This window comes from Oncorhynchus mykiss, chromosome Y (assembly GCF_013265735.2).
Source record: "Oncorhynchus mykiss isolate Arlee chromosome Y, USDA_OmykA_1.1, whole genome shotgun sequence".
In the NCBI taxonomy this organism is placed as follows: domain Eukaryota; kingdom Metazoa; phylum Chordata; class Actinopteri; order Salmoniformes; family Salmonidae; genus Oncorhynchus; species Oncorhynchus mykiss.
Genome location: NC_048593.1, coordinates 32,606,863 through 32,625,088, shown reverse-complemented (window position 1 = coordinate 32,625,088; position 18,226 = coordinate 32,606,863). Strand labels below are relative to the sequence as shown.

Below are 18,226 nucleotides of genomic sequence, written 5' to 3'. Positions count from 1 at the left end.
GTTGGAATCACAGAATCGTCTAGAATGTCATTGTATGCTGTAGCGTTAAGATTTACCTTTACAGGGCCTCCCAAGTGGTGCAGTGGTCTAAGGCACTGCATCACTGTGCTAGCTGTGCCACTAGAGATCCTGGTTTGAGTCCAGGTTCTGTTGCACCCGGCCGCGACTGGGAGACCCATGGGGCGGTGCACAATTTGTCCAGTGTCGTCCGGGTTAGGGGAGGGTTTGGCCAGCAGGGATGTTCTTGTCCCATCGCGCACTAGTGACTCTGTGGCGGGCCGGGCACAATGCATGCTGACATGGTTTCCAGGTGTACAGTGTTTCCTCCAACACATTGGTGCGGCTGGCTTCCGGGTTAAGTGGGCATTGTGTCAAGATGCAGTGCTGCGTGGCTGGGTTGTGTTTCAGAGGACGCAGGGCTCTTGACCTTTGCCTCTCCCAAGTCCGTATGGGAGTTGCAGCGATGGGACAAGATTGTAACTACCAATTGGATACCATGAAATGGAAAAGGTATATATATATATATATTTCCCTTCACTGGAACTAAGGGGTCTAGCCCAAGCCATGAAAATAATTATTCCTCCTACACCAAAATGTACAGTTTGCACTATGCATTGGGTCAGGTAGCTTTCTCCTGGCATCTGTCAAACCCAGATTTGTCGACCGGACTGCCAGATGATGAAGCGTGATTCATCACTCCAGAGAACACGTTTCCACTGCTGCAGAGTCCAATAGCAGCGAGCTTTACACCACCCCAGCCGACTCTTGGCATTGCACATTGTGATCTTAGGCTTGTGTGCGGCTACTCGGCCATGGAAACCCATTTCATGAAGATCCTGACGAACAGTTATTGTGCTGACGTTGCTTCCAGAGGCAGTTTGGAACTCAGTAGTGAGTGTTGCAACTGAAGACAGAAATGTTTAAGCACTACGCGCTTCAGCACTTGGCGATCCCTTCTGTGAGCTTGTGTTGCTTACCATTTCGCGGCTGAGCCGTTGTTGCTCCTAGATGTTTCCACTTCAGAATAACAGCACTTACAGTTGACCATGGCATCCTATGATGGTGCCACGTTAAAGGTCACTGAGCTCTTCAGTAAGGCCATTCTACTGCCATTGTTTGTCTATGGAGATTGCATGGCTGTGTGCTCGATTTTATACACCTGTCAGCAACGGGTGTGGCTGAAATAGCCGAATCTACTCATTTAAAGGGGTGTCCACACACGGACAGTCTGTATATTAGTCGTATACAATTGAGTCTGTTCCATATATTCATATATCTGCCGGGGCGGCAGGGTAACCTAGTGGTTAGAGCATTGGACTAGTAACCGGAAGGTTCAAGCTGACAAGGTACAAATCTGTCATTCTGCCCCTGAACAGGCAGTTAACCCACTGTTCCTAGGCCGTCATTGAAAATAAGAATTTGTTCTTAACTGACTTGCCTGGTTAAATAAAGATAAAATAAAAAATACCGGTATGTCTAGTAAAATTATTATTAGTTGCATTCCTTAGAGTATGTAGGGAAGGGATAAATGGTATACTGGGACCAAGTCATTGTTTTATAAGTCACAAGTAAGTCTCATGTCTTAGCACTCAAGTCCCAAGTCAAGACAGGCAAGTCCGAGTCAAGTCTCAATTCCTAAACTTTGAGTTTCGAATCCTAAACAAGTCATAATGTGCTCTTCACCAAATGTAATACCATTTCATATTTTTAACAAGAGTAATAGGTAGTATATTACATTTACGCAAATCATGAATGCTTTTAAAAATATCTATATATTTATTACTTTTCAAACAAATGTTACATGGAAATACATGGGTAGCCACGAGAAACACCCCCCCCCCCCCCCAATAGTGATCGACTGCCGAGGATCACTATGGGGCGCAATCAGGTGATGTTGGTTTGTACACAATCGCCCAACCTTAACATACACACACTCTCTGTGTGGTTACAGTAGGCTAACTTATGTCAATGGTTTTAGGAACAGCAGTAACATCAGGCAGGATTTAGGCTTCCAACTGCCTAGCCAGTTGTAGCTCAATCTTGGGTGCAATGATCACGTTCCCGCACTGACTGACTGTGTGGAGGCTCATTGGTTTAACGTTATGTTAGCCTACATGCTACACTAGCAAAGTTATAAATGATATAGCTGTTCTCTATATTAGCCACAACTTACCGTTCTGGCACAATTTGATTGGCTGCTGTCCGATTCAAACTGTAATCCGTTAAATGAAGAGTTGATGCGCTGCACACATTTTTTAATAGCATCATTTTTAATATTTGGGTTTGGGGACGGTATCAAGTCAGGTCGCGTCAAAAGGCTCAAATCCAAGTTAAGCCACGAGCCACTATGTTAAAATCAAAGTCGAGTTGCAAGTCATCATATTTGTGACTCAAGTCTGACTCGTGTCCAAGTCATGTGACTCGAGTCTACACCTGTGTTCAATCTGTTTACCCATCGCTGGGTTTTCTAGACAGGCTCCCAAACTACCCCCAAAGTATGGTGCTTCTGCTGCAGAATTGAGCTGCATTATCTGTTTTGTTTTCCACTGGTTAATCGTCTCTTTCTGTGTTTCCCTGAGAGTAGCACAATACAAAACTTGAGACTAATCTCATAGATCTAATTAAGTTACTTGTAAAAGGTATACCAATCATCAGCAGATCCTTTGGGCGTAGATCACTACAGATTCAGTTCCCTAATATATATTTTTTTCTGACAGATAAGGGGCAGAGTTGTGAAAGGTCTTAAAGATAATGGATTGAGACCTACAGAGACTTAGTGCTGTCTGCCGTTTTGGGCAACTCTCTTTAAAAATGTTATAGACACAACCCAGGAAAAATACACTGAGGACAGTAAAATGAATCCCAGAACATGTGGCCAGTGAGCACAGATGTAGACCACCACAGTCAATATTATTAGTGTTCAGATGTGAATCCAATTGAAGTCCAAACATCCTAGGCAGTATAGGTAGTATAAACCGGTAAGGTTTGGTTTTTACCCTAGCACTACACAGCTGATTCAAATAATCAAAGCTTGATGATGAGTTGGTTATTTGAGTCAGCTGGGTAGTGCTAGGGCAAAAGCCAAAACATGCACTCAGGATGGGCCCCAGGACTGAGTTTGGGAAACCCTGGTATAGCCTACCGTTTTTTCTTGCACCTTACTTGAACAGACAACTGAAAATGGGGATGTTAGTTGTGAAGCTAACATGATAGGTTATCAATTTGTAGTGAAATTATGAGTCTTGACATGAGCTTTTCACACACTACCACAGTCATCATGCCAGCCCAACTAATGTCTCTTGAATATCATTAGTGTTAGGCCTAGGCCCTTCTTAAAGCATAACATACTACAATAGACTTACATTTCTACTGAAATTACGCATTTGAAGTAAAAGAAAAAAATTATATATACAATACCAGTCAAAAGTTTGGACACACCTATTCATTCAAAGGTTTTTATTTATTTGTACTATTTTCTACATTGCAGAATAATAGTGAAGACAACAAAACTATGAAATAGCACATATGGAATCATGTAGTAACCAAAAAAGTGTTAAACAAACCTAAATATATTTTATATTTGAAATTCTTCAAAGTAGCCACCCACAATCACCCTTGACAGCTTTGCCCACTCTTGGCATTCTCTCAACCAGCTTCACCTGAAATGCTTTTCCAACAGTCTTAAAGGAGTTCCCACATATGCTGAGCACTTATTGGCTGCTTTTCCTTCGCTCTGCGGTCCAAACCATCTCAATTGGGTTGAGCTCAGGTGATTGTGGAGGCCAGGTCATCTGATGCAGCACTTCATCACTCTCCTTCTTGGTCAAATAGCCCTTACACATCCTGGAGGTGTGTTGGGTCATTGTCCTGTTGAAAAACAAATAGTCCCACTAAGTGCAAACCAGATGGGATGGCATATCGCTGCAGAATGCTGTGGCAACCATGCTGGTTAAGTGTGCCTTGAATTCTAAATGAATCACTGACAGTGTCACCAGCAAAGCACACCCACACCATCACACACCCTCCTCCATTCTTCACGGTTGGAACAACACATGCAGAGATCATCCGTTCACCTACTCTGCGTCTCACAAAGACATGGCGGTTGGAACCAAAAATCTCAAATCTGGACAGATTTCCACCGGTCCATTGCTCGTGTTTGTTGGCCCAAGCAAATCTATTCTTATTATTGGTGTCCTTATTTGTGTCCTTTAGTAGTGGTTTCTTTGTAGCAATTAAATCATGAAGGCCTGATTTACGCAGTCTCCTCTGAACAATTGACATTGAGATGTGTCTGTTAATTGAACTCTGTGAAACATTTATTTGGGCTGCAATCGGAGGTGCAGTTAATATGAGGTGCACTTATCCTCTGCAGCAGAGGTAACTCTGGGTCTTCCTTTCCTGTGGCAGTCCTCGTGAGACCCAGTTTCATCATTGTGCTTGATGTTTTTTGCGACTGCACTTTAAGAAACATTCAATGTTCTAGAAATGTTCCGCATTGACTGATATTCATGTCTTAACGTAATGATAGAGTCGTTTCTCTTTGCTTATTTGAGATGTTCTTGCCATAATATGGACCTGGTCTTTTACCAAATAGGACTATCTTCTGTAGTTTATCCTGTTTTTAAACATCACAATACATTCACAGATTTCACAACACACTGTGTGCCCTCAGGCCTCTACTCCACCACTACCACATATCTACAGTATTAAATCCATGTGTATGTATAGTGCTTATGTTATCGTGTGTGTGTGTGTGTGTGTGTGTGTGTGTGTGTGTGTGTGTGTGTGTGTGTGTGTGTGTGTGTGTGTGTGTGTGCTTTTGTGTGTGTGTGTGCGTGTGTCTGTGCAAATGTTTGTGTTGCTTCACAGTCCCCACTGTTCCATAAGGTGTTTTTTTAAATCTGTTTTTGAAATCTAATTTTACTGCTTGCGTCAGTTACTTGATGTGGAATAGAGTTCCATGTAGTCATGGCTCTATGTAGTACTGTGTGCCTCCCATAGTCTGTTCTGGACTTGGGGACTGTGAAGAGACCTCTTGTGGCATGTCTTGTGGGGTATGCATGGGTGTCCGAGCTGTGTGCCAGTAGTTTAGACAGACAGCTCGGTGCATTCAACTTGTCAATACCTCTCATAAATAAAAGTAGTGATGAAGTCAATCTCTCTTCCACTTTCAGCCAGGAGAGATTGATGTGCATATGATTAATATTAGCTCTCTGTGTACAAAGGGCCAGCCATGCTGTTCTGAGCCCATTGAAATGTTCCTAAGTCCTTGTGTCACCTGACCAGACGACTGAACAGTAGTCCAGGCATTACAAAACTAGGACCTGTAGGACCTGCCTTGTTGATAGTGCTGTTAATAATGCAGAGCATCACTTTATTATAGACAGACTTCTCCCCCTAGCTACTTAGCTACTACTGCATCAATATGTTTTGACCATGACAGTTTACAATCCAGTGTTACTCCAATCAGTTTAGTGATCTCAACATGCTCAATTTCCACATTATTTATTACAAGATTTAGTTAGTGTTTTGTTACAAATACGGGGCTAGTTAAAAAAATATTTAGAGCTAACATTCCTTGCCACCCACTCTGCCAAGAGTGTGCAAAGTTATCATCAAGGCAAAGGGTAACTACTTTGAAGAATCTCAAATATAAAATATATTTTGATTTGTTTAACACTTGTTTTGGTTACTATATTATTCCATATGTGTTATTTCATAGTTTTGATGTCTCCACTATTATTACATAATGTAGACAATAGTAAAAATAAAGGAAACCCCTTGAATGAGTAGGTTTATTTAAACTTTTGACTTGTACTGTATATACACAATCTTTTACTCCCTTGTTTCAGCCTTAACCATTTTTATTTAAAAGAAAGTCTACCTCCATATTGCCACTAGATGACGCTCCTACTCCATCCAGTCTCTGAGCAGGACGATTTATTTACTATTTTGAGCAATAAGAAGTTTGGAAAATGTTGGCCGACAATGACGATGTGCTGAGACCCAGAGACTTGTGCTTTTGTGGAATGGCAAAAGGTAAATGTTATAATCCAGCAATGTCTGTGTTTTGCCATTAGTATTTGTCATGGGTCCAGTCTACTGTTAATGTGTATGTTATCAAATGTCATGTATTGTGATTAAATAAAGGCTTGTTGCTTGTCACAATCGACCCGTTCTCCACATTTCTCTTATCTTTCCATTCTCTAGCCCTGCTGCTGCCGCCGCCAGATGGCGCTATTATTCCTTAAATAGTTTGTCATTGAATAATAGCGCCATCCGGCGGCAGCAGGGCTATCTCTCTTATTTCGTATGCATTTCTTCAAAAGATTAGCATATCGACGTTTCACAAAATTCTAAAATGTCACAAAATTCGATCCATATCATGTTTTAGGCTATATATCAGGTTAGGTATTATAGGCTGGAAAGTTTTAGGTATACCACAAAAGGTTGATGAGTGAGTAACTGCAACAAGATCATGGGAAGCTAAAATAGCCTATTCTCTTGTGGTAGCTATCATTCCTTGGCTGCATGCGCGCGATCTCGTTTCCAGATCACTTTCTTGTTATGACATCCCGGTAAAAGACTGCAAATTGGAGGTCTCTCACCTCGACGCTAAATTCAAAATGAATGCAGTAACCCCCCTTCTCCACGGTGAAAAGATTCCAACAATTTAACAACTTCTGCAGCTTGTGTCAAGCCTCATGACTAATTCTCATATTTAAATGTGAACAGGCGAAACAGGCCCATTTGACAGCAGCCAAGCGCGCTTTATCAGGTCAGAAAGATATCAATAGCAGAGGTAGTGAGAATTGTTTAGCTGTGCAAAATTCTACCAAAAAGATAAATGTTGAAATTAACATTTCGGCGTGGCCTTCTCTCGAGGTACATGCGGGCGGAAACGGGAGCGAAACATTCTTTTTGCACCCCGGTGGTATTGTTCTCGTGTCTCTTTATATCGCTTACAAAGGTTAACACTTGAAAGCTCAGTTCCAAGTCAGCGCAGTTCATTATTTCACGACCCTTGACATTGCAGGTGCAGACTCAAATAGCTGCAGATTCTTGTTCCGTACACTGAACAACAGTAGAACGACATTTTGAAGATGTAAACGTATTAAATACATACATGAACTGATTTCACTATTTAATGCTTGGCCAACTAAATAAAATAAAATGCTATTCGTCACGTACACAGTTTACAGAGTACGTGTGCTGAGTTACGTGCTATCTCCCCCAACATTGCAGTGCTGAGTTACGTGCTATCTCCCCCAACATTGCATTGCTGAGTTACGTGCTATCTTCCCCAACATTGCAGTACAGTAATCAATATCAATAATAAAAAGTAAAGGAATTACAAGGTAGTATGCAAGTAATAAACTGATATATAAACAATAATATATACTGTTCAGATTATGAATGTGCTATGTCAAGTATAACTGTATTTACAAATATAAAATGGAAAGTGTCATGGTCGCACAGTTAAATAACTAGTATATAATAGAACACCAGCATTGACTGTGTGTGTGTGTGTGTGTGTGTGTGTGTGTGTAGCCTATGTGTATGTATGTGTGTGTGTGTGTGTGTGTGTGTGTGTGTGTGTGTGTGTGTGTGTGTGTGTGTGTGTGTGTGTGTGTGTGTGTGTGTGTGTGTGTGTGTGTGTGTGTGTGTGAGAGAGAGAGAGAGCAGGGGGCCCTAAGCAAGATTTGGTTGGGGGCTCCCCCCACCTCTTGGCAAAATCTTTTAGTGTCCTCCCTCTTGACAGCGGAGAGAACCTGCAATTCTACACATTTTGCCATGTGGTGGAGATATTTTTTTTCAGTTTTAAAGCTAATGTCCGACATGTCTACACATTTTGCCATGTGGTGGAGATAAATTGTTTCAGTTTTAAAGCTAATGTCCGACAAGTCTACACATTTTGCCATGACAGCCTATTCCATGTTAATATGATATCTGAATGAACCCCCTTGAGGTCAGGGCCCCTGGGAACGTGCCCTGCGTGCCCAGGCTGTTTTCGGCCTTGATTACAAGTTTAGATTGCTGGCTAGACTAACTACAAATCTAAAAATTGTTAGTTTACATGGCTAATTGAGTGACTGTCAAATTTCGAAATTGCGCCTGGTGTATTCTACTATTCTTACACTCAATAGCAAGTTGAGACCCTGACTGAGTTCCTAAAAAAAATCAACCAGGAGCCTTAAGCACTGGAGAGTTTCTAGGTGTAGGTCTGAGCAAGTAGACAGCTAGGGTTAGCTGTTCAGCAGTCTGATGGCAGAATTGTTTTACCAGGTAAGTTGATTGAGAACACATTCTCATTTTCAGCAACTACCTGGGGAATAGTTACAGAGGAGAGGGCATGAATGAGCCAATTGTAAACTGGGGATGATTAGGTGACCGTGATGGTATAAGGGCCAGATTGGGAATTTAGCCAGGACACCAGGGTTAACACACCTACTCTTATGATATGTGCCATGGGATCTTTAGTGACCACAGAGAGTCAGGACACCCATTTAACAAAAGATGGCACCCTACACTGTCCCAGGATATATTTTTTAAGACTAGAGGAAAGGGTGCTTCCTACCGGCCCTCCTACACCACTTCCAGCAGCATCTGGTCTCCCATCCAGGGACTGACCAGGATCAACCCTGGTTAGCTTCAGAAGCAAGCCAGCAGTGAGATGCAGGGTGGTATGCTGCTGGCTGCATGTTGAAGCTGTCTCAGAGCCTGTTGGTCCAGGACCTGATGCTTCGATATTGTTGAAAGATGGTAACGCACACTTCTCTGTGATTGTGGAAATAGGGTGTCTATCCTTAGTTAAAGGCTATTGGGCTTGTGGCTATAACTTCCAAGGAAAGGCTGACAGTCAAATGGGATTGAGTTTACAAGGTCATGATCGACGACTATTGCCCTGTCGGGATCGATCACCTGACTGGGTGCGTCGCCACAATCAGAACACCCTGCTTTGTAGATGGCCCCAACCAACGGCCTCCTATACCCACGAGGCATTTTAAACAACAATTAGCGAAATGGAAAAAGATCTCATTACACAGTTGCAATCTGAACCAGGCTTCCCACAGCTTAAATTACTGGCGCAGAAACCATCATTACCACAGTCCGGTGCAAATCGCTTAAAAACTAACAAAAACATACCATATTACAGCCCTAGTGAAATACTATTTATCTTGTCTCCCATGAAGCTCACTTGCTGTTTAATCTAAAGCAGGCTTTGTAAAAAAAATAATATATTCGCTTACACGTCTGAATATGTCTAAAGGTAATTGGTTTTAAATATATTAGGACAAAGTAAGATGGAATTATATAACTGTTATAACAGCCTATCAACATTTTTACTTTTGCAGTAGCTAAGATTTTTTTCACATGGATGCTTTCTCATATCCAACTGCACCATTGTTCAAATAAGGGCTCCATTGCTTGAGGAGAAAACAACAAATTATTCACTAAATATTTTGTTGGTGTAAAAGGCAAGAAAACATGTATCTCCCTTTTTTTAGAAATTAAGTGGTAAAGATGCAGCATAGATCCAGTTATTCACAACAATTGTCTACAAGGCGGAGGATAAAAAGAAGACAATGTGTCTATGGTTTTCCTTTACAATTCTGTGTAAATAACATGTTTTGTTTAAGATAAAAAATATATATAATATCTTCAAATGTGTTAGTAAAATTATGTTACATAGTATTTATATGTTTATTTTATTAAATATAATGTTTAAACTTGATCTGAATGTGTAGTGCCGCTGCGAGCCACGCGAGTCCAAAGGAGCGCTCATTGAGAAGCCACGTGCCCGTTTCCAAAGCCTCTCCAACTTAACCACCTCCATTGTAAGACTAACCCACATCGGCAGCGTCCCTCCACATAAAGGGATTTGCAATTTCAAGATATCCCAGCTTAAATGTTTTTGACAGTTCCCTCGCTTTTGCTTCGGCTTGGTTATTTTAACTGTGCCAAATGGGTCACCTTGGGTAGCTGTCTGCGCGCAAAGGGCTTTTGCGCGCATTCAGTCTGAATTTTTTCCAACTTTCCTTGACGTGGAAACCAGCTGCTGGTCGTGAAAAGACGGCTTATTAATTGTCCTTTGTCATGTAGAATTGCTTGATTTCTAAAGAAACGTACAAAGGCTCTTTTTCAGGATTCAAGTATTTTGTTTCGTGCGCATTTTCAAACCATCGAATCAGCTGCAGCGCCGCACCGTCTACCAGACTCAGGTACTGACGGCTTGCTCCCTTTGTCCGCGACTCCGCGCATAATGCTCTTGTAAATCGGGCAGACTGATTTGTTACAAGCTGCTCTTTTAATCTGATAGATAAGAGACATGTCTAAGAAAAGCCGTAAATGAAAAATTTGTTGGAATAAAGACAAGGGAAAGTCTGCTAGATGGGCGCCTGTTGACTCAAGCGGCCCTCGAGCGTCGGGTAGCGCTCTCAGCAGCCCCGTCAATGTCACGTCAACAATTCGCTTTTCTTCTCTTAAAAAGACACTGTAGCCTTTTTGCTTCAATGAATTGATCAGCACAAAATTAAGAATAAATAAATTTAGCATTTGGAGCACCGGGCTTATAAACTCCCCCAGGGCGCATACCCCCGGGCTATTGAATGGATAAAGGACGCTTTACAGAGGACGCAGTGAGCAAAAAGGGTCTCTATGGTGCAATTAACAAAATGGTCTAATCCCATATCTTAACAAATGCAAATATTGGAGTTTTGTTAAAATGTTTAAGTGAACAATTAAATCAAAGTTTACAAGTGCAACTTCTCGCCCAAAGGCACAATAACGTGAATAATTTAGTAAATGTGCAGTCCTAGAAGAGTCTTTGTTGTCACCGAGGGCTGATGATACGTTTCCAGATAAGTAAATAGCATTTAAATCCTATTTTAATAAATGTAATATAGTTTTGAGAAGCCAGTAATGAACAAGGAGAGCATGTAGCGCGAGTAGGCTACATGGCAGGCTTTTTTACCGTCTTGGTCCGGTTGTCAACCAATAGTCTCCCAAACCACGCACCCATGAGAAATGTTTTCATATGCGGTCACTTGATATGCGTTCTCTCTATATTAAGTTTTTTTTTTCCATCATGATTGCTTTTTGACAGATAGGCTACTAATTGAAGAGCTTTTCCAAAACAACCTATGCTTTGGGTTGTTTGTCCCTTCATTTGAGCAGCAACGTGGAGTATAGACTAGCTATATTTGAAAATGGTCTAATCATTCCAATTAAAATACATTACATTGAAGTACATTTTAATGTATTTCTAGAATGGAGAATGGAGCCTAACACATAGGCATATATATAGCCTGTAGTTGTCTTCAGAATTGAGTTATCAGAAATAAAAACAACCTTGGAGATCAACGACTTTACCAACAGAATTACAGATAAACAGGAATGATATGGATAGCATATGAGCCTTTGTTTTTGTCTGTTTATTTAAATAGCCGACACAGTGATGAATGTATTCATTTGCTCACTTTCATTCACTCGTTAATACACCCCGTAGTGGTTATTAACTCCCTGGCACGAGACGGATCAGGACATTGGGATGAAGCGGATTTCTGATATGACAAGAGCGAGAGCCGCAATGTGGAGCTCCGAGGGCCCCTGCATGCTAACGCGGGCTTTGAGAGCTCTCCCCAGGGAAAGCATGAATGTCTGGCTGTTAAGACTTCTTGACAGAGATTACCGTCCCCATAGCACTTGTCTTGAGACAGGGGAACCTTTCTTTTGAAACACTTTAGCAAAATAACTGGATTCAAACGGACATCTAAAATGTAGAGCTGCACCATTTTCATGTGGCAAAAAGCATGCATTACCAAGTGTCTTTGTGCGTAATACTCAGTACAACCTACGGAAAAGTGCCTAGATTTTTCCCTGGACAGAAAAACGTTTCAGCTGCCCGCTTTTTCTCTTCTGTCCACTCTTGAAAGTAAACAGACCGTGTGCGTAAATGATGCACATGAGCTATCTGATATATAGCATCTCCTTTGGATTCATAAATGAATGTATAGGATAATGTATAGACTTAATGTATAGGCTATGTGAACATGCACACACAAATAAATGTGGAATGGACATCACAAACACAACACGCATTCTGAAGGTGGCACAGTATCACCAGTAAACTGACCCAAATGCCATGCCATATCCAACTCTGCATAAAGTAGTTGGTAACATATTTTGAACTAAACGTATCCACGGTGAGTCGTTTTTCATTTTATTTTATTAATGATGTCTTAAGTTAATATCCTGTTAACGTTTCCACACGGTGCTGTGCCGTTGATAGTACGAATGAAGTCAGTGCGCAACGGCTCTGTATGTGCGAATCCAGTGTCTGTTTGCGCTCCCAGTGTCTGTGTTTGCGCTCCTAGTGTCTGTGTTTGTGCTCCCAGTGTCTGTGTTTGTGCTCACAGTGTCTGTGTCTGTGCTCCCAGTGTCTGTGTTTGTGCTCCCAGTGTCTGTGTTTGTGCTCCCAGTGTCTGTGTTTGCGCTCCCAGTGTCTGTGTTTGCGCTCCCAGTGTCTGTGTTTGCGCTCCCAGTGTCTGTGTTTGTGCTCCCACTGTCTGTGTTTTTCCGTCCCAGTGTCTGTGTTTGCGCTCCCAGTGTCTGTGTTTGCGCTCCCAGTGTCTGTGTTTGCGCTCCCAGTGGTGCGCAAGTGTAAACAATTTTACACAGAGTCATGAGTATATCACTAAGAAATATTCTTTATTTAAGTATTCACATGTTTAAATAAATAAATATTTTCAAATACACTGAAGATATAATAACAGTTTGATAGGCTATTAGTGATGTAACATTGTGAGGATTTCTTTTTCGTCCCGCACACAATATCTCCGTCACATTTCCATCCAAATAATGTGCTTAAAGCTAGCCAGTATTCACCATTATACAAAATACAGCTATTGTTTTACAAAAATAATACTAACAAATGTTGCTATTCATTTGGGTATATCATAAAACCAATATCGACCTGTCTAGCTGTAATAGAATCCATTGGCAACAACGAATGGACCGTTATCAGAAAAAAACTACATATAAAACGAACAACATGTATACAATTATACAACATTCCAGAGAAATTCCCTGTTTATATATTTTATTCTCTTCCTATGTACAGGTGACTGAACACGATAAGAACAGTCGACTTTTTGGCTGCATTCAGAATTCCACAGGTGCTATGGAATTGTCTCTGTTGAGGATCGGGGAAGATCAGGGGAAGTTCAGGGAGAGACGGACAGGTCTCCATCATCCTCTTTCCCTGATGAGGAGGGGGACATGGGCATGTCCTCTTCCTCCTCGGAGCACCGTGCAGATGACAGGGACGAGCACTTGCAACTGTGGGAACCGGATCTGTGCGCGCCGCTCTTCCCCTCCTTCTTGTGTTTCACTCTGCGGTTCTGGAACCAGATCTTGACCTGCTTCTCTGACAGGTTTAGATATGTGGCGATCTCAATGCGCCGAAGTCTGGAGAGGTACATGTTGGAAGTGAACTCTCTCTCCAACTCCAAAAGTTGCGTGCTGGTAAAGGCTGTGCGCATGCGCTTGCTGCTCTGAAGTTGGCTGTTGTTGTTTTCTGTAAAAGCAAAAAAATATCCACATTTAATTAAGTTATCCAAAATGCTAAATAAAACACCGGAGTAAATGTTCATTCAGCTGATGACGCTCATTCTGTGTAAAAGTATCAATTGTGCATTCAATATGTTTTACTCACCGATGGAGATGCAGTGGAACTGTCGTGGGTCTGGAACCGAATAGGTTGCTTGATATATCCCCGGACCGTGGTTGAGGTTGACGCCGGTGGAGGACGTGTGGTGCCTCGATAGTGCAGAATGGCAGTACTGGGAGCCGAAGGTAGGGAAGGATGCCTTGAGGAGTGGCAAGGTCGGTGGAGATGGGTGGAGCTGGGATACGCATAGCGGACAGAAGCATAGCAAGCCAGCCTTCCGTGAGTGGCAAGAGCCTGCGGACAGCCCATGGAGTGGGTGAGACGGGTGCAAAGCGTAAGGAAATAACGGTGGATTGTTTTCCCTCCCTTTATCATTTGCCTCCCTCAAAATCAAGGAATCCACAAGAAAGGACCTCGGCATCTTTGCAAACTTGCTGCTCAGTACTTGGTAAACTTTTTCAGTCAGCGCGTTGTTTCGTTCTGAACTGCTTGCTTGGCGGGTGGACAGCGGAGTGGTGCTGAAAGGACACTGACGCTCTTTAAATAGTTGTAGTCCCGGTCCGGCCATGTGACGGTTACGCCGTGAGCGTCTAAGAGCTCTCAATAGGGTTTTGTGCCTTTTCTCTTGGCATTCACACTGCACGCTTCCTCATTATTTCACTTGTTAACTAAATGAACTGCATAATGTGGTCTATTCTTGTCAGCCCCACCCACGCCGCAAGAGGCGGCACTACCCCTTCTACATGTTAGCTTCGCTCTTACTTATTATATTACGTTTTCATATCTATAATTTGAGAAACAAACATTTTGCTAATGTACTGGGGTAGCCATTTCTACTGGTCTGTCTGTTTTCAGTTATCTAACTATCTAACTAGGCTCACTTATCTAACTAGGCCCACACTTTCCGCATAACATGACAGAGAATGTGTTTAACTTGACCAATCATGAGTAACAGTTGGGGAGTTGAGTGGTATTTGCTCTGTAATGTTTACGTTAAATAAGCTGTAAGTTAATATGTTCTGGAATCCAAGCACATATGCATGCCACACAAAAGATGCAGGAAACACAATAGCCTCCTAGTCTCATAATACAATAAAACGTTTGCATGTTGTTCTAATTTATGCTGGAGAGGACCTTCCTTAATTGGCATCGTTAAGGCTTCTATGTTGAACTTGCAAGTATGTCGTAATATTTGTGAACACATGACATACTAGGACCTATTTGTCTATACAAGTGAAAATATAAGTATTAAGTATAGGCTATATTATATATATAATATATATTATTGATTGCTGCTAAAGGTAGGACTATCTGCAGGACTATCTGCAAACAAATAAGTGTTTAATTTAAAACGTGTGAATGTACTTGTCCATTTTGAGGCCAATGTATCATTTCTAGACACAGAAAGGACAAGTCACAGCCTGAAGGCAATGCGGTTCAAACCAGTGATTAATTCCTGTGCCCGGGCCCCCGCCGAGTCCGGGAAAGAATATATAAAAATAACCAGGTTTTCACTCGCCGGCCCTTATTGAATGTCATTGTGGAGAGTTTTCAATGCAAGAGAAAGAGACTCGAATTAAAGTGTGTGACAGCGGCGGATAGACGCACACAAAGGCGACTCTGTCACAGAGAGGCCAAATGCGTGCGCGTGAAAGCCCCCGCCTCGCTCTGATTGAATTAAGTAATAGGAAAACATTTTCTTTCACTTTAGGTCTTCTAAACAACACCTTCAAAGGGATGGGAACCATTAATGTTTGAGTAAACAGTGAACTGTCGTTTATATTCCTCCCAGCCGTATTGCGTTTCTTTTATTTTTTGTTTTTGATTTGTCCCTAAAAAGCTTCCCTATTTTATTCACATTACTTCTTATTTTTCTGAAAACTTAGATGACGCAAATGTAAATATTCTTTCAAAATTCAAACAGTGCTTTCTCAGAGGAAGAGAGAGAAAATAAGATGGGTAATTGGTTATAAAGCTTATAAACACATATCAGATAGCAACTGGATAAAACCATAACATGAATATATAAGGTTTTGTCACCAGTTTGGGCTACGATTGGAGTTTCCACATTTTTTATATCTAAAATCTTATATTTTACATGCATGCTTTCTACCCAGGTTGCTAGTGTGCTTTCTGCAACAAGTGCGCTACGGCAGGATGTCTAGAGCTTTCTAATTCCCATGGGCAAGGAATCTTTCCCACGAATGACAATACTAACTCTTGGGCTAAGGAAATATGTTGCAATGGGCTATGTATAAATTACATCTTATTATTAGAGTCTGTTAATTTTGCAAGGTGCAAAAAAATCCACAACTTCTCATGCGTGCATGACCACATAACACACTGGACACCTTTATGGCTGCGACGTTGCAGAGTAAAATGTTGGTGTCACTGGTGGTCCTTGACAAGCGTGACAATTACCTGTCTGCTCACCGCTCATGCTTTTCAGTTCAGAACCGAGCCGCTCACATAATGGCTTTTCAGTCTAGAAGCAAGCCCGCCCATATGCAGCATACAAACCTATTTGTTTTATCTCCTGTAAAATGACCAGGGACTCTACTCCGTGGAAAATACCACTCGACTTACATTAAGGGTATAATTTGGTCGCAACTTTGCAGCGCCATAATAGCAGGTATTTACCGCACAAATTAGGAGCAATTAAACCCTTAAACAAGCTGTAGGTACAGATTCATGCGGACAAGAGCCTGTTATCTGCAACAGAGTGGGATTAGGCCTTTCATTCTCTTGGACGCCGTATGCCAGGCGTCTTCCATTAACTAATAGGCCAATCTCGCTCCAGTCCCTTGACCCACCACATCCCCTCTCAATTATATGCTGTATTCTAAATTTGAATTACAAAATGGGTTAATAATGTTGTATTAATGTACCAATTCATTAATTAAATGCATTTCCTTATTTTCACAACAAACATTTTAAACATTAGAGGCTCAGAGTTTGTTGGGGTATGATCTCACAAGGCACAATAAAATTGGTCTGGAATTGGTGCTGTTTCAACAGGTGGAGGGTTACATTTAATTATCTGGTCACTATTAGGACAGTAACATTTGCTTGGCTGGTTGGCGTTTATTGCTTAAATATATTATCAAAGGAAATCGTTTTCAAAATAACGGTCATAGCTGTCATCCCGTGGGTAGGAATATAGGGGTGCTGGGGGTCGCTACTTAGGGAGGCTCATCCTCATTTGTAATCCCAACTGGAGACCGACAAATAGCTTTGACCTCAGAAAACATGGCCCTCTGGAGGCGCAGGCCAGAAGTGCAAGAAATCTCATCTAGTATAATGACTTTGTTACTGAAACAAATCAAACAGCTACTCTGCAGTTCCCTGTCTGAGCAAAACAGCATCCTCATAGATACTCTAGACACTGTTATGAAGTCCTCATTTCATAAAGTAGGCTACAGCCTAACATTCACTAGAAACAAAAGCAGTGAACATCTACAAGTACAACAACAAATAGATGACTCACTCAAGTCAAACAACAAATAGAATAAGAATCTGATAAACATTTAAGCTAATCCACTAATAAGTATCCAATAGTGTGATGTCACAAACCATACAACTGAAAAAGCAACAACTGAAAATAGCCAAACCATTAATCAAATATTCCAATAAACACTAGTCATGATTCCAGTTGAACATCTTTTATGCATGATGTTGATGATGATATTGGCCAGCACCCGCTGTGCCACCAGAAAATGATATTTTCATGGGTTTGTGTGTGAGTCTAAAGATCTCCCATTTGATAAAATAAAGAGGGCACTCTGTTCATGGGGATGTAGTCAATATCTCCTTTTCTTCTAGTATGAATTATTCATCCTTTTGAGACACTCCGCCCCCCTACTTAATATGTACACACATTTTACAGCCACACATCTCTAGTAGGAGGGATGGTCTTAGCTGACAGTGTAACAGGATTTAGGGTCCCAGTGGGGTTTGGCCGAGCCGGACGGGCGCTGTGACTGTCGATGTGACACAGAGGGCCGGCTGCCCCTCCTAATCTTCCCCTGAGGCGACTGCACAGACTGCAAGTCCTGCTGCACCACTATGGGTAGGCACACAAAGGCCTGATTATCATTCATATGCTCAGCAGAGCCACCAGTCCAACAGACAACACTGCTAACCCAACTACCAGCTGAGTAGTGCAATATGTACAGCACACCATGGGGACTAATGAATCCTTAAGTGTGCGTGTGTGTGTGTGTGTGTGTCTGTGTGTGTGTGTGTGTGTGTGTGTCCTGCTCCATTTGGTAGCAATATGAGTTATCAAGATGAACTTGAACATAGATAAACACACATTTTCTTGCATTTACATTTATATTTGGGTCATTTAGCAGACACTATTACTCAGAGCGATTGACAGTAAAGTGCAATCATCCAAGGAATGTGAAGAATATAAACGTAAAGTATGGGTTTAGTGCCCACCACAAGTTAGCTATGTATGGGAAGTATCATCAAATATCTACGATGCAGTGTGAGGTGGGTTGTAAATCTACAGCAAGAGTGGAAGTCACCTGAAGAGGGCTGTTATGGTGA

General features: G+C 41.7%; 1 protein-coding gene across 1 annotated transcript; it reads right to left on the bottom strand.

The window, feature by feature from the left end:
• Window positions 1–12,690: 12,690 nt before the first annotated feature.
• LOC110509377 (GS homeobox 1-like) lies at window positions 12,691–14,260 on the bottom strand. Its single transcript, XM_021590275.2, has 2 exons — window positions 13,718–14,260; window positions 12,691–13,579 (listed from the first exon to the last, which is right to left on the bottom strand). The coding sequence occupies exons 1-2, from the start codon at window positions 14,238–14,240 to the stop codon at window positions 13,227–13,229; spliced, it is 876 nt and encodes a 291-aa protein (XP_021445950.2). The 5' UTR covers window positions 14,241–14,260; the 3' UTR covers window positions 12,691–13,226.
• Window positions 14,261–18,226: the final 3,966 nt, after the last annotated feature.

Coding starts and splice junctions, on each gene's coding strand:
- LOC110509377 (XM_021590275.2), bottom strand. CDS start 14,240: ATGGCCGGACCGGGACTACAACTATTTAAAGAGCGTCAGTGTCCTTTC. Junction 13,580..13,717: donor GTTCCACTGCATCTCCATCG/GTGAGTAAAACA, acceptor TTGCTTTTACAG/AAAACAACAACAGCCAACTT.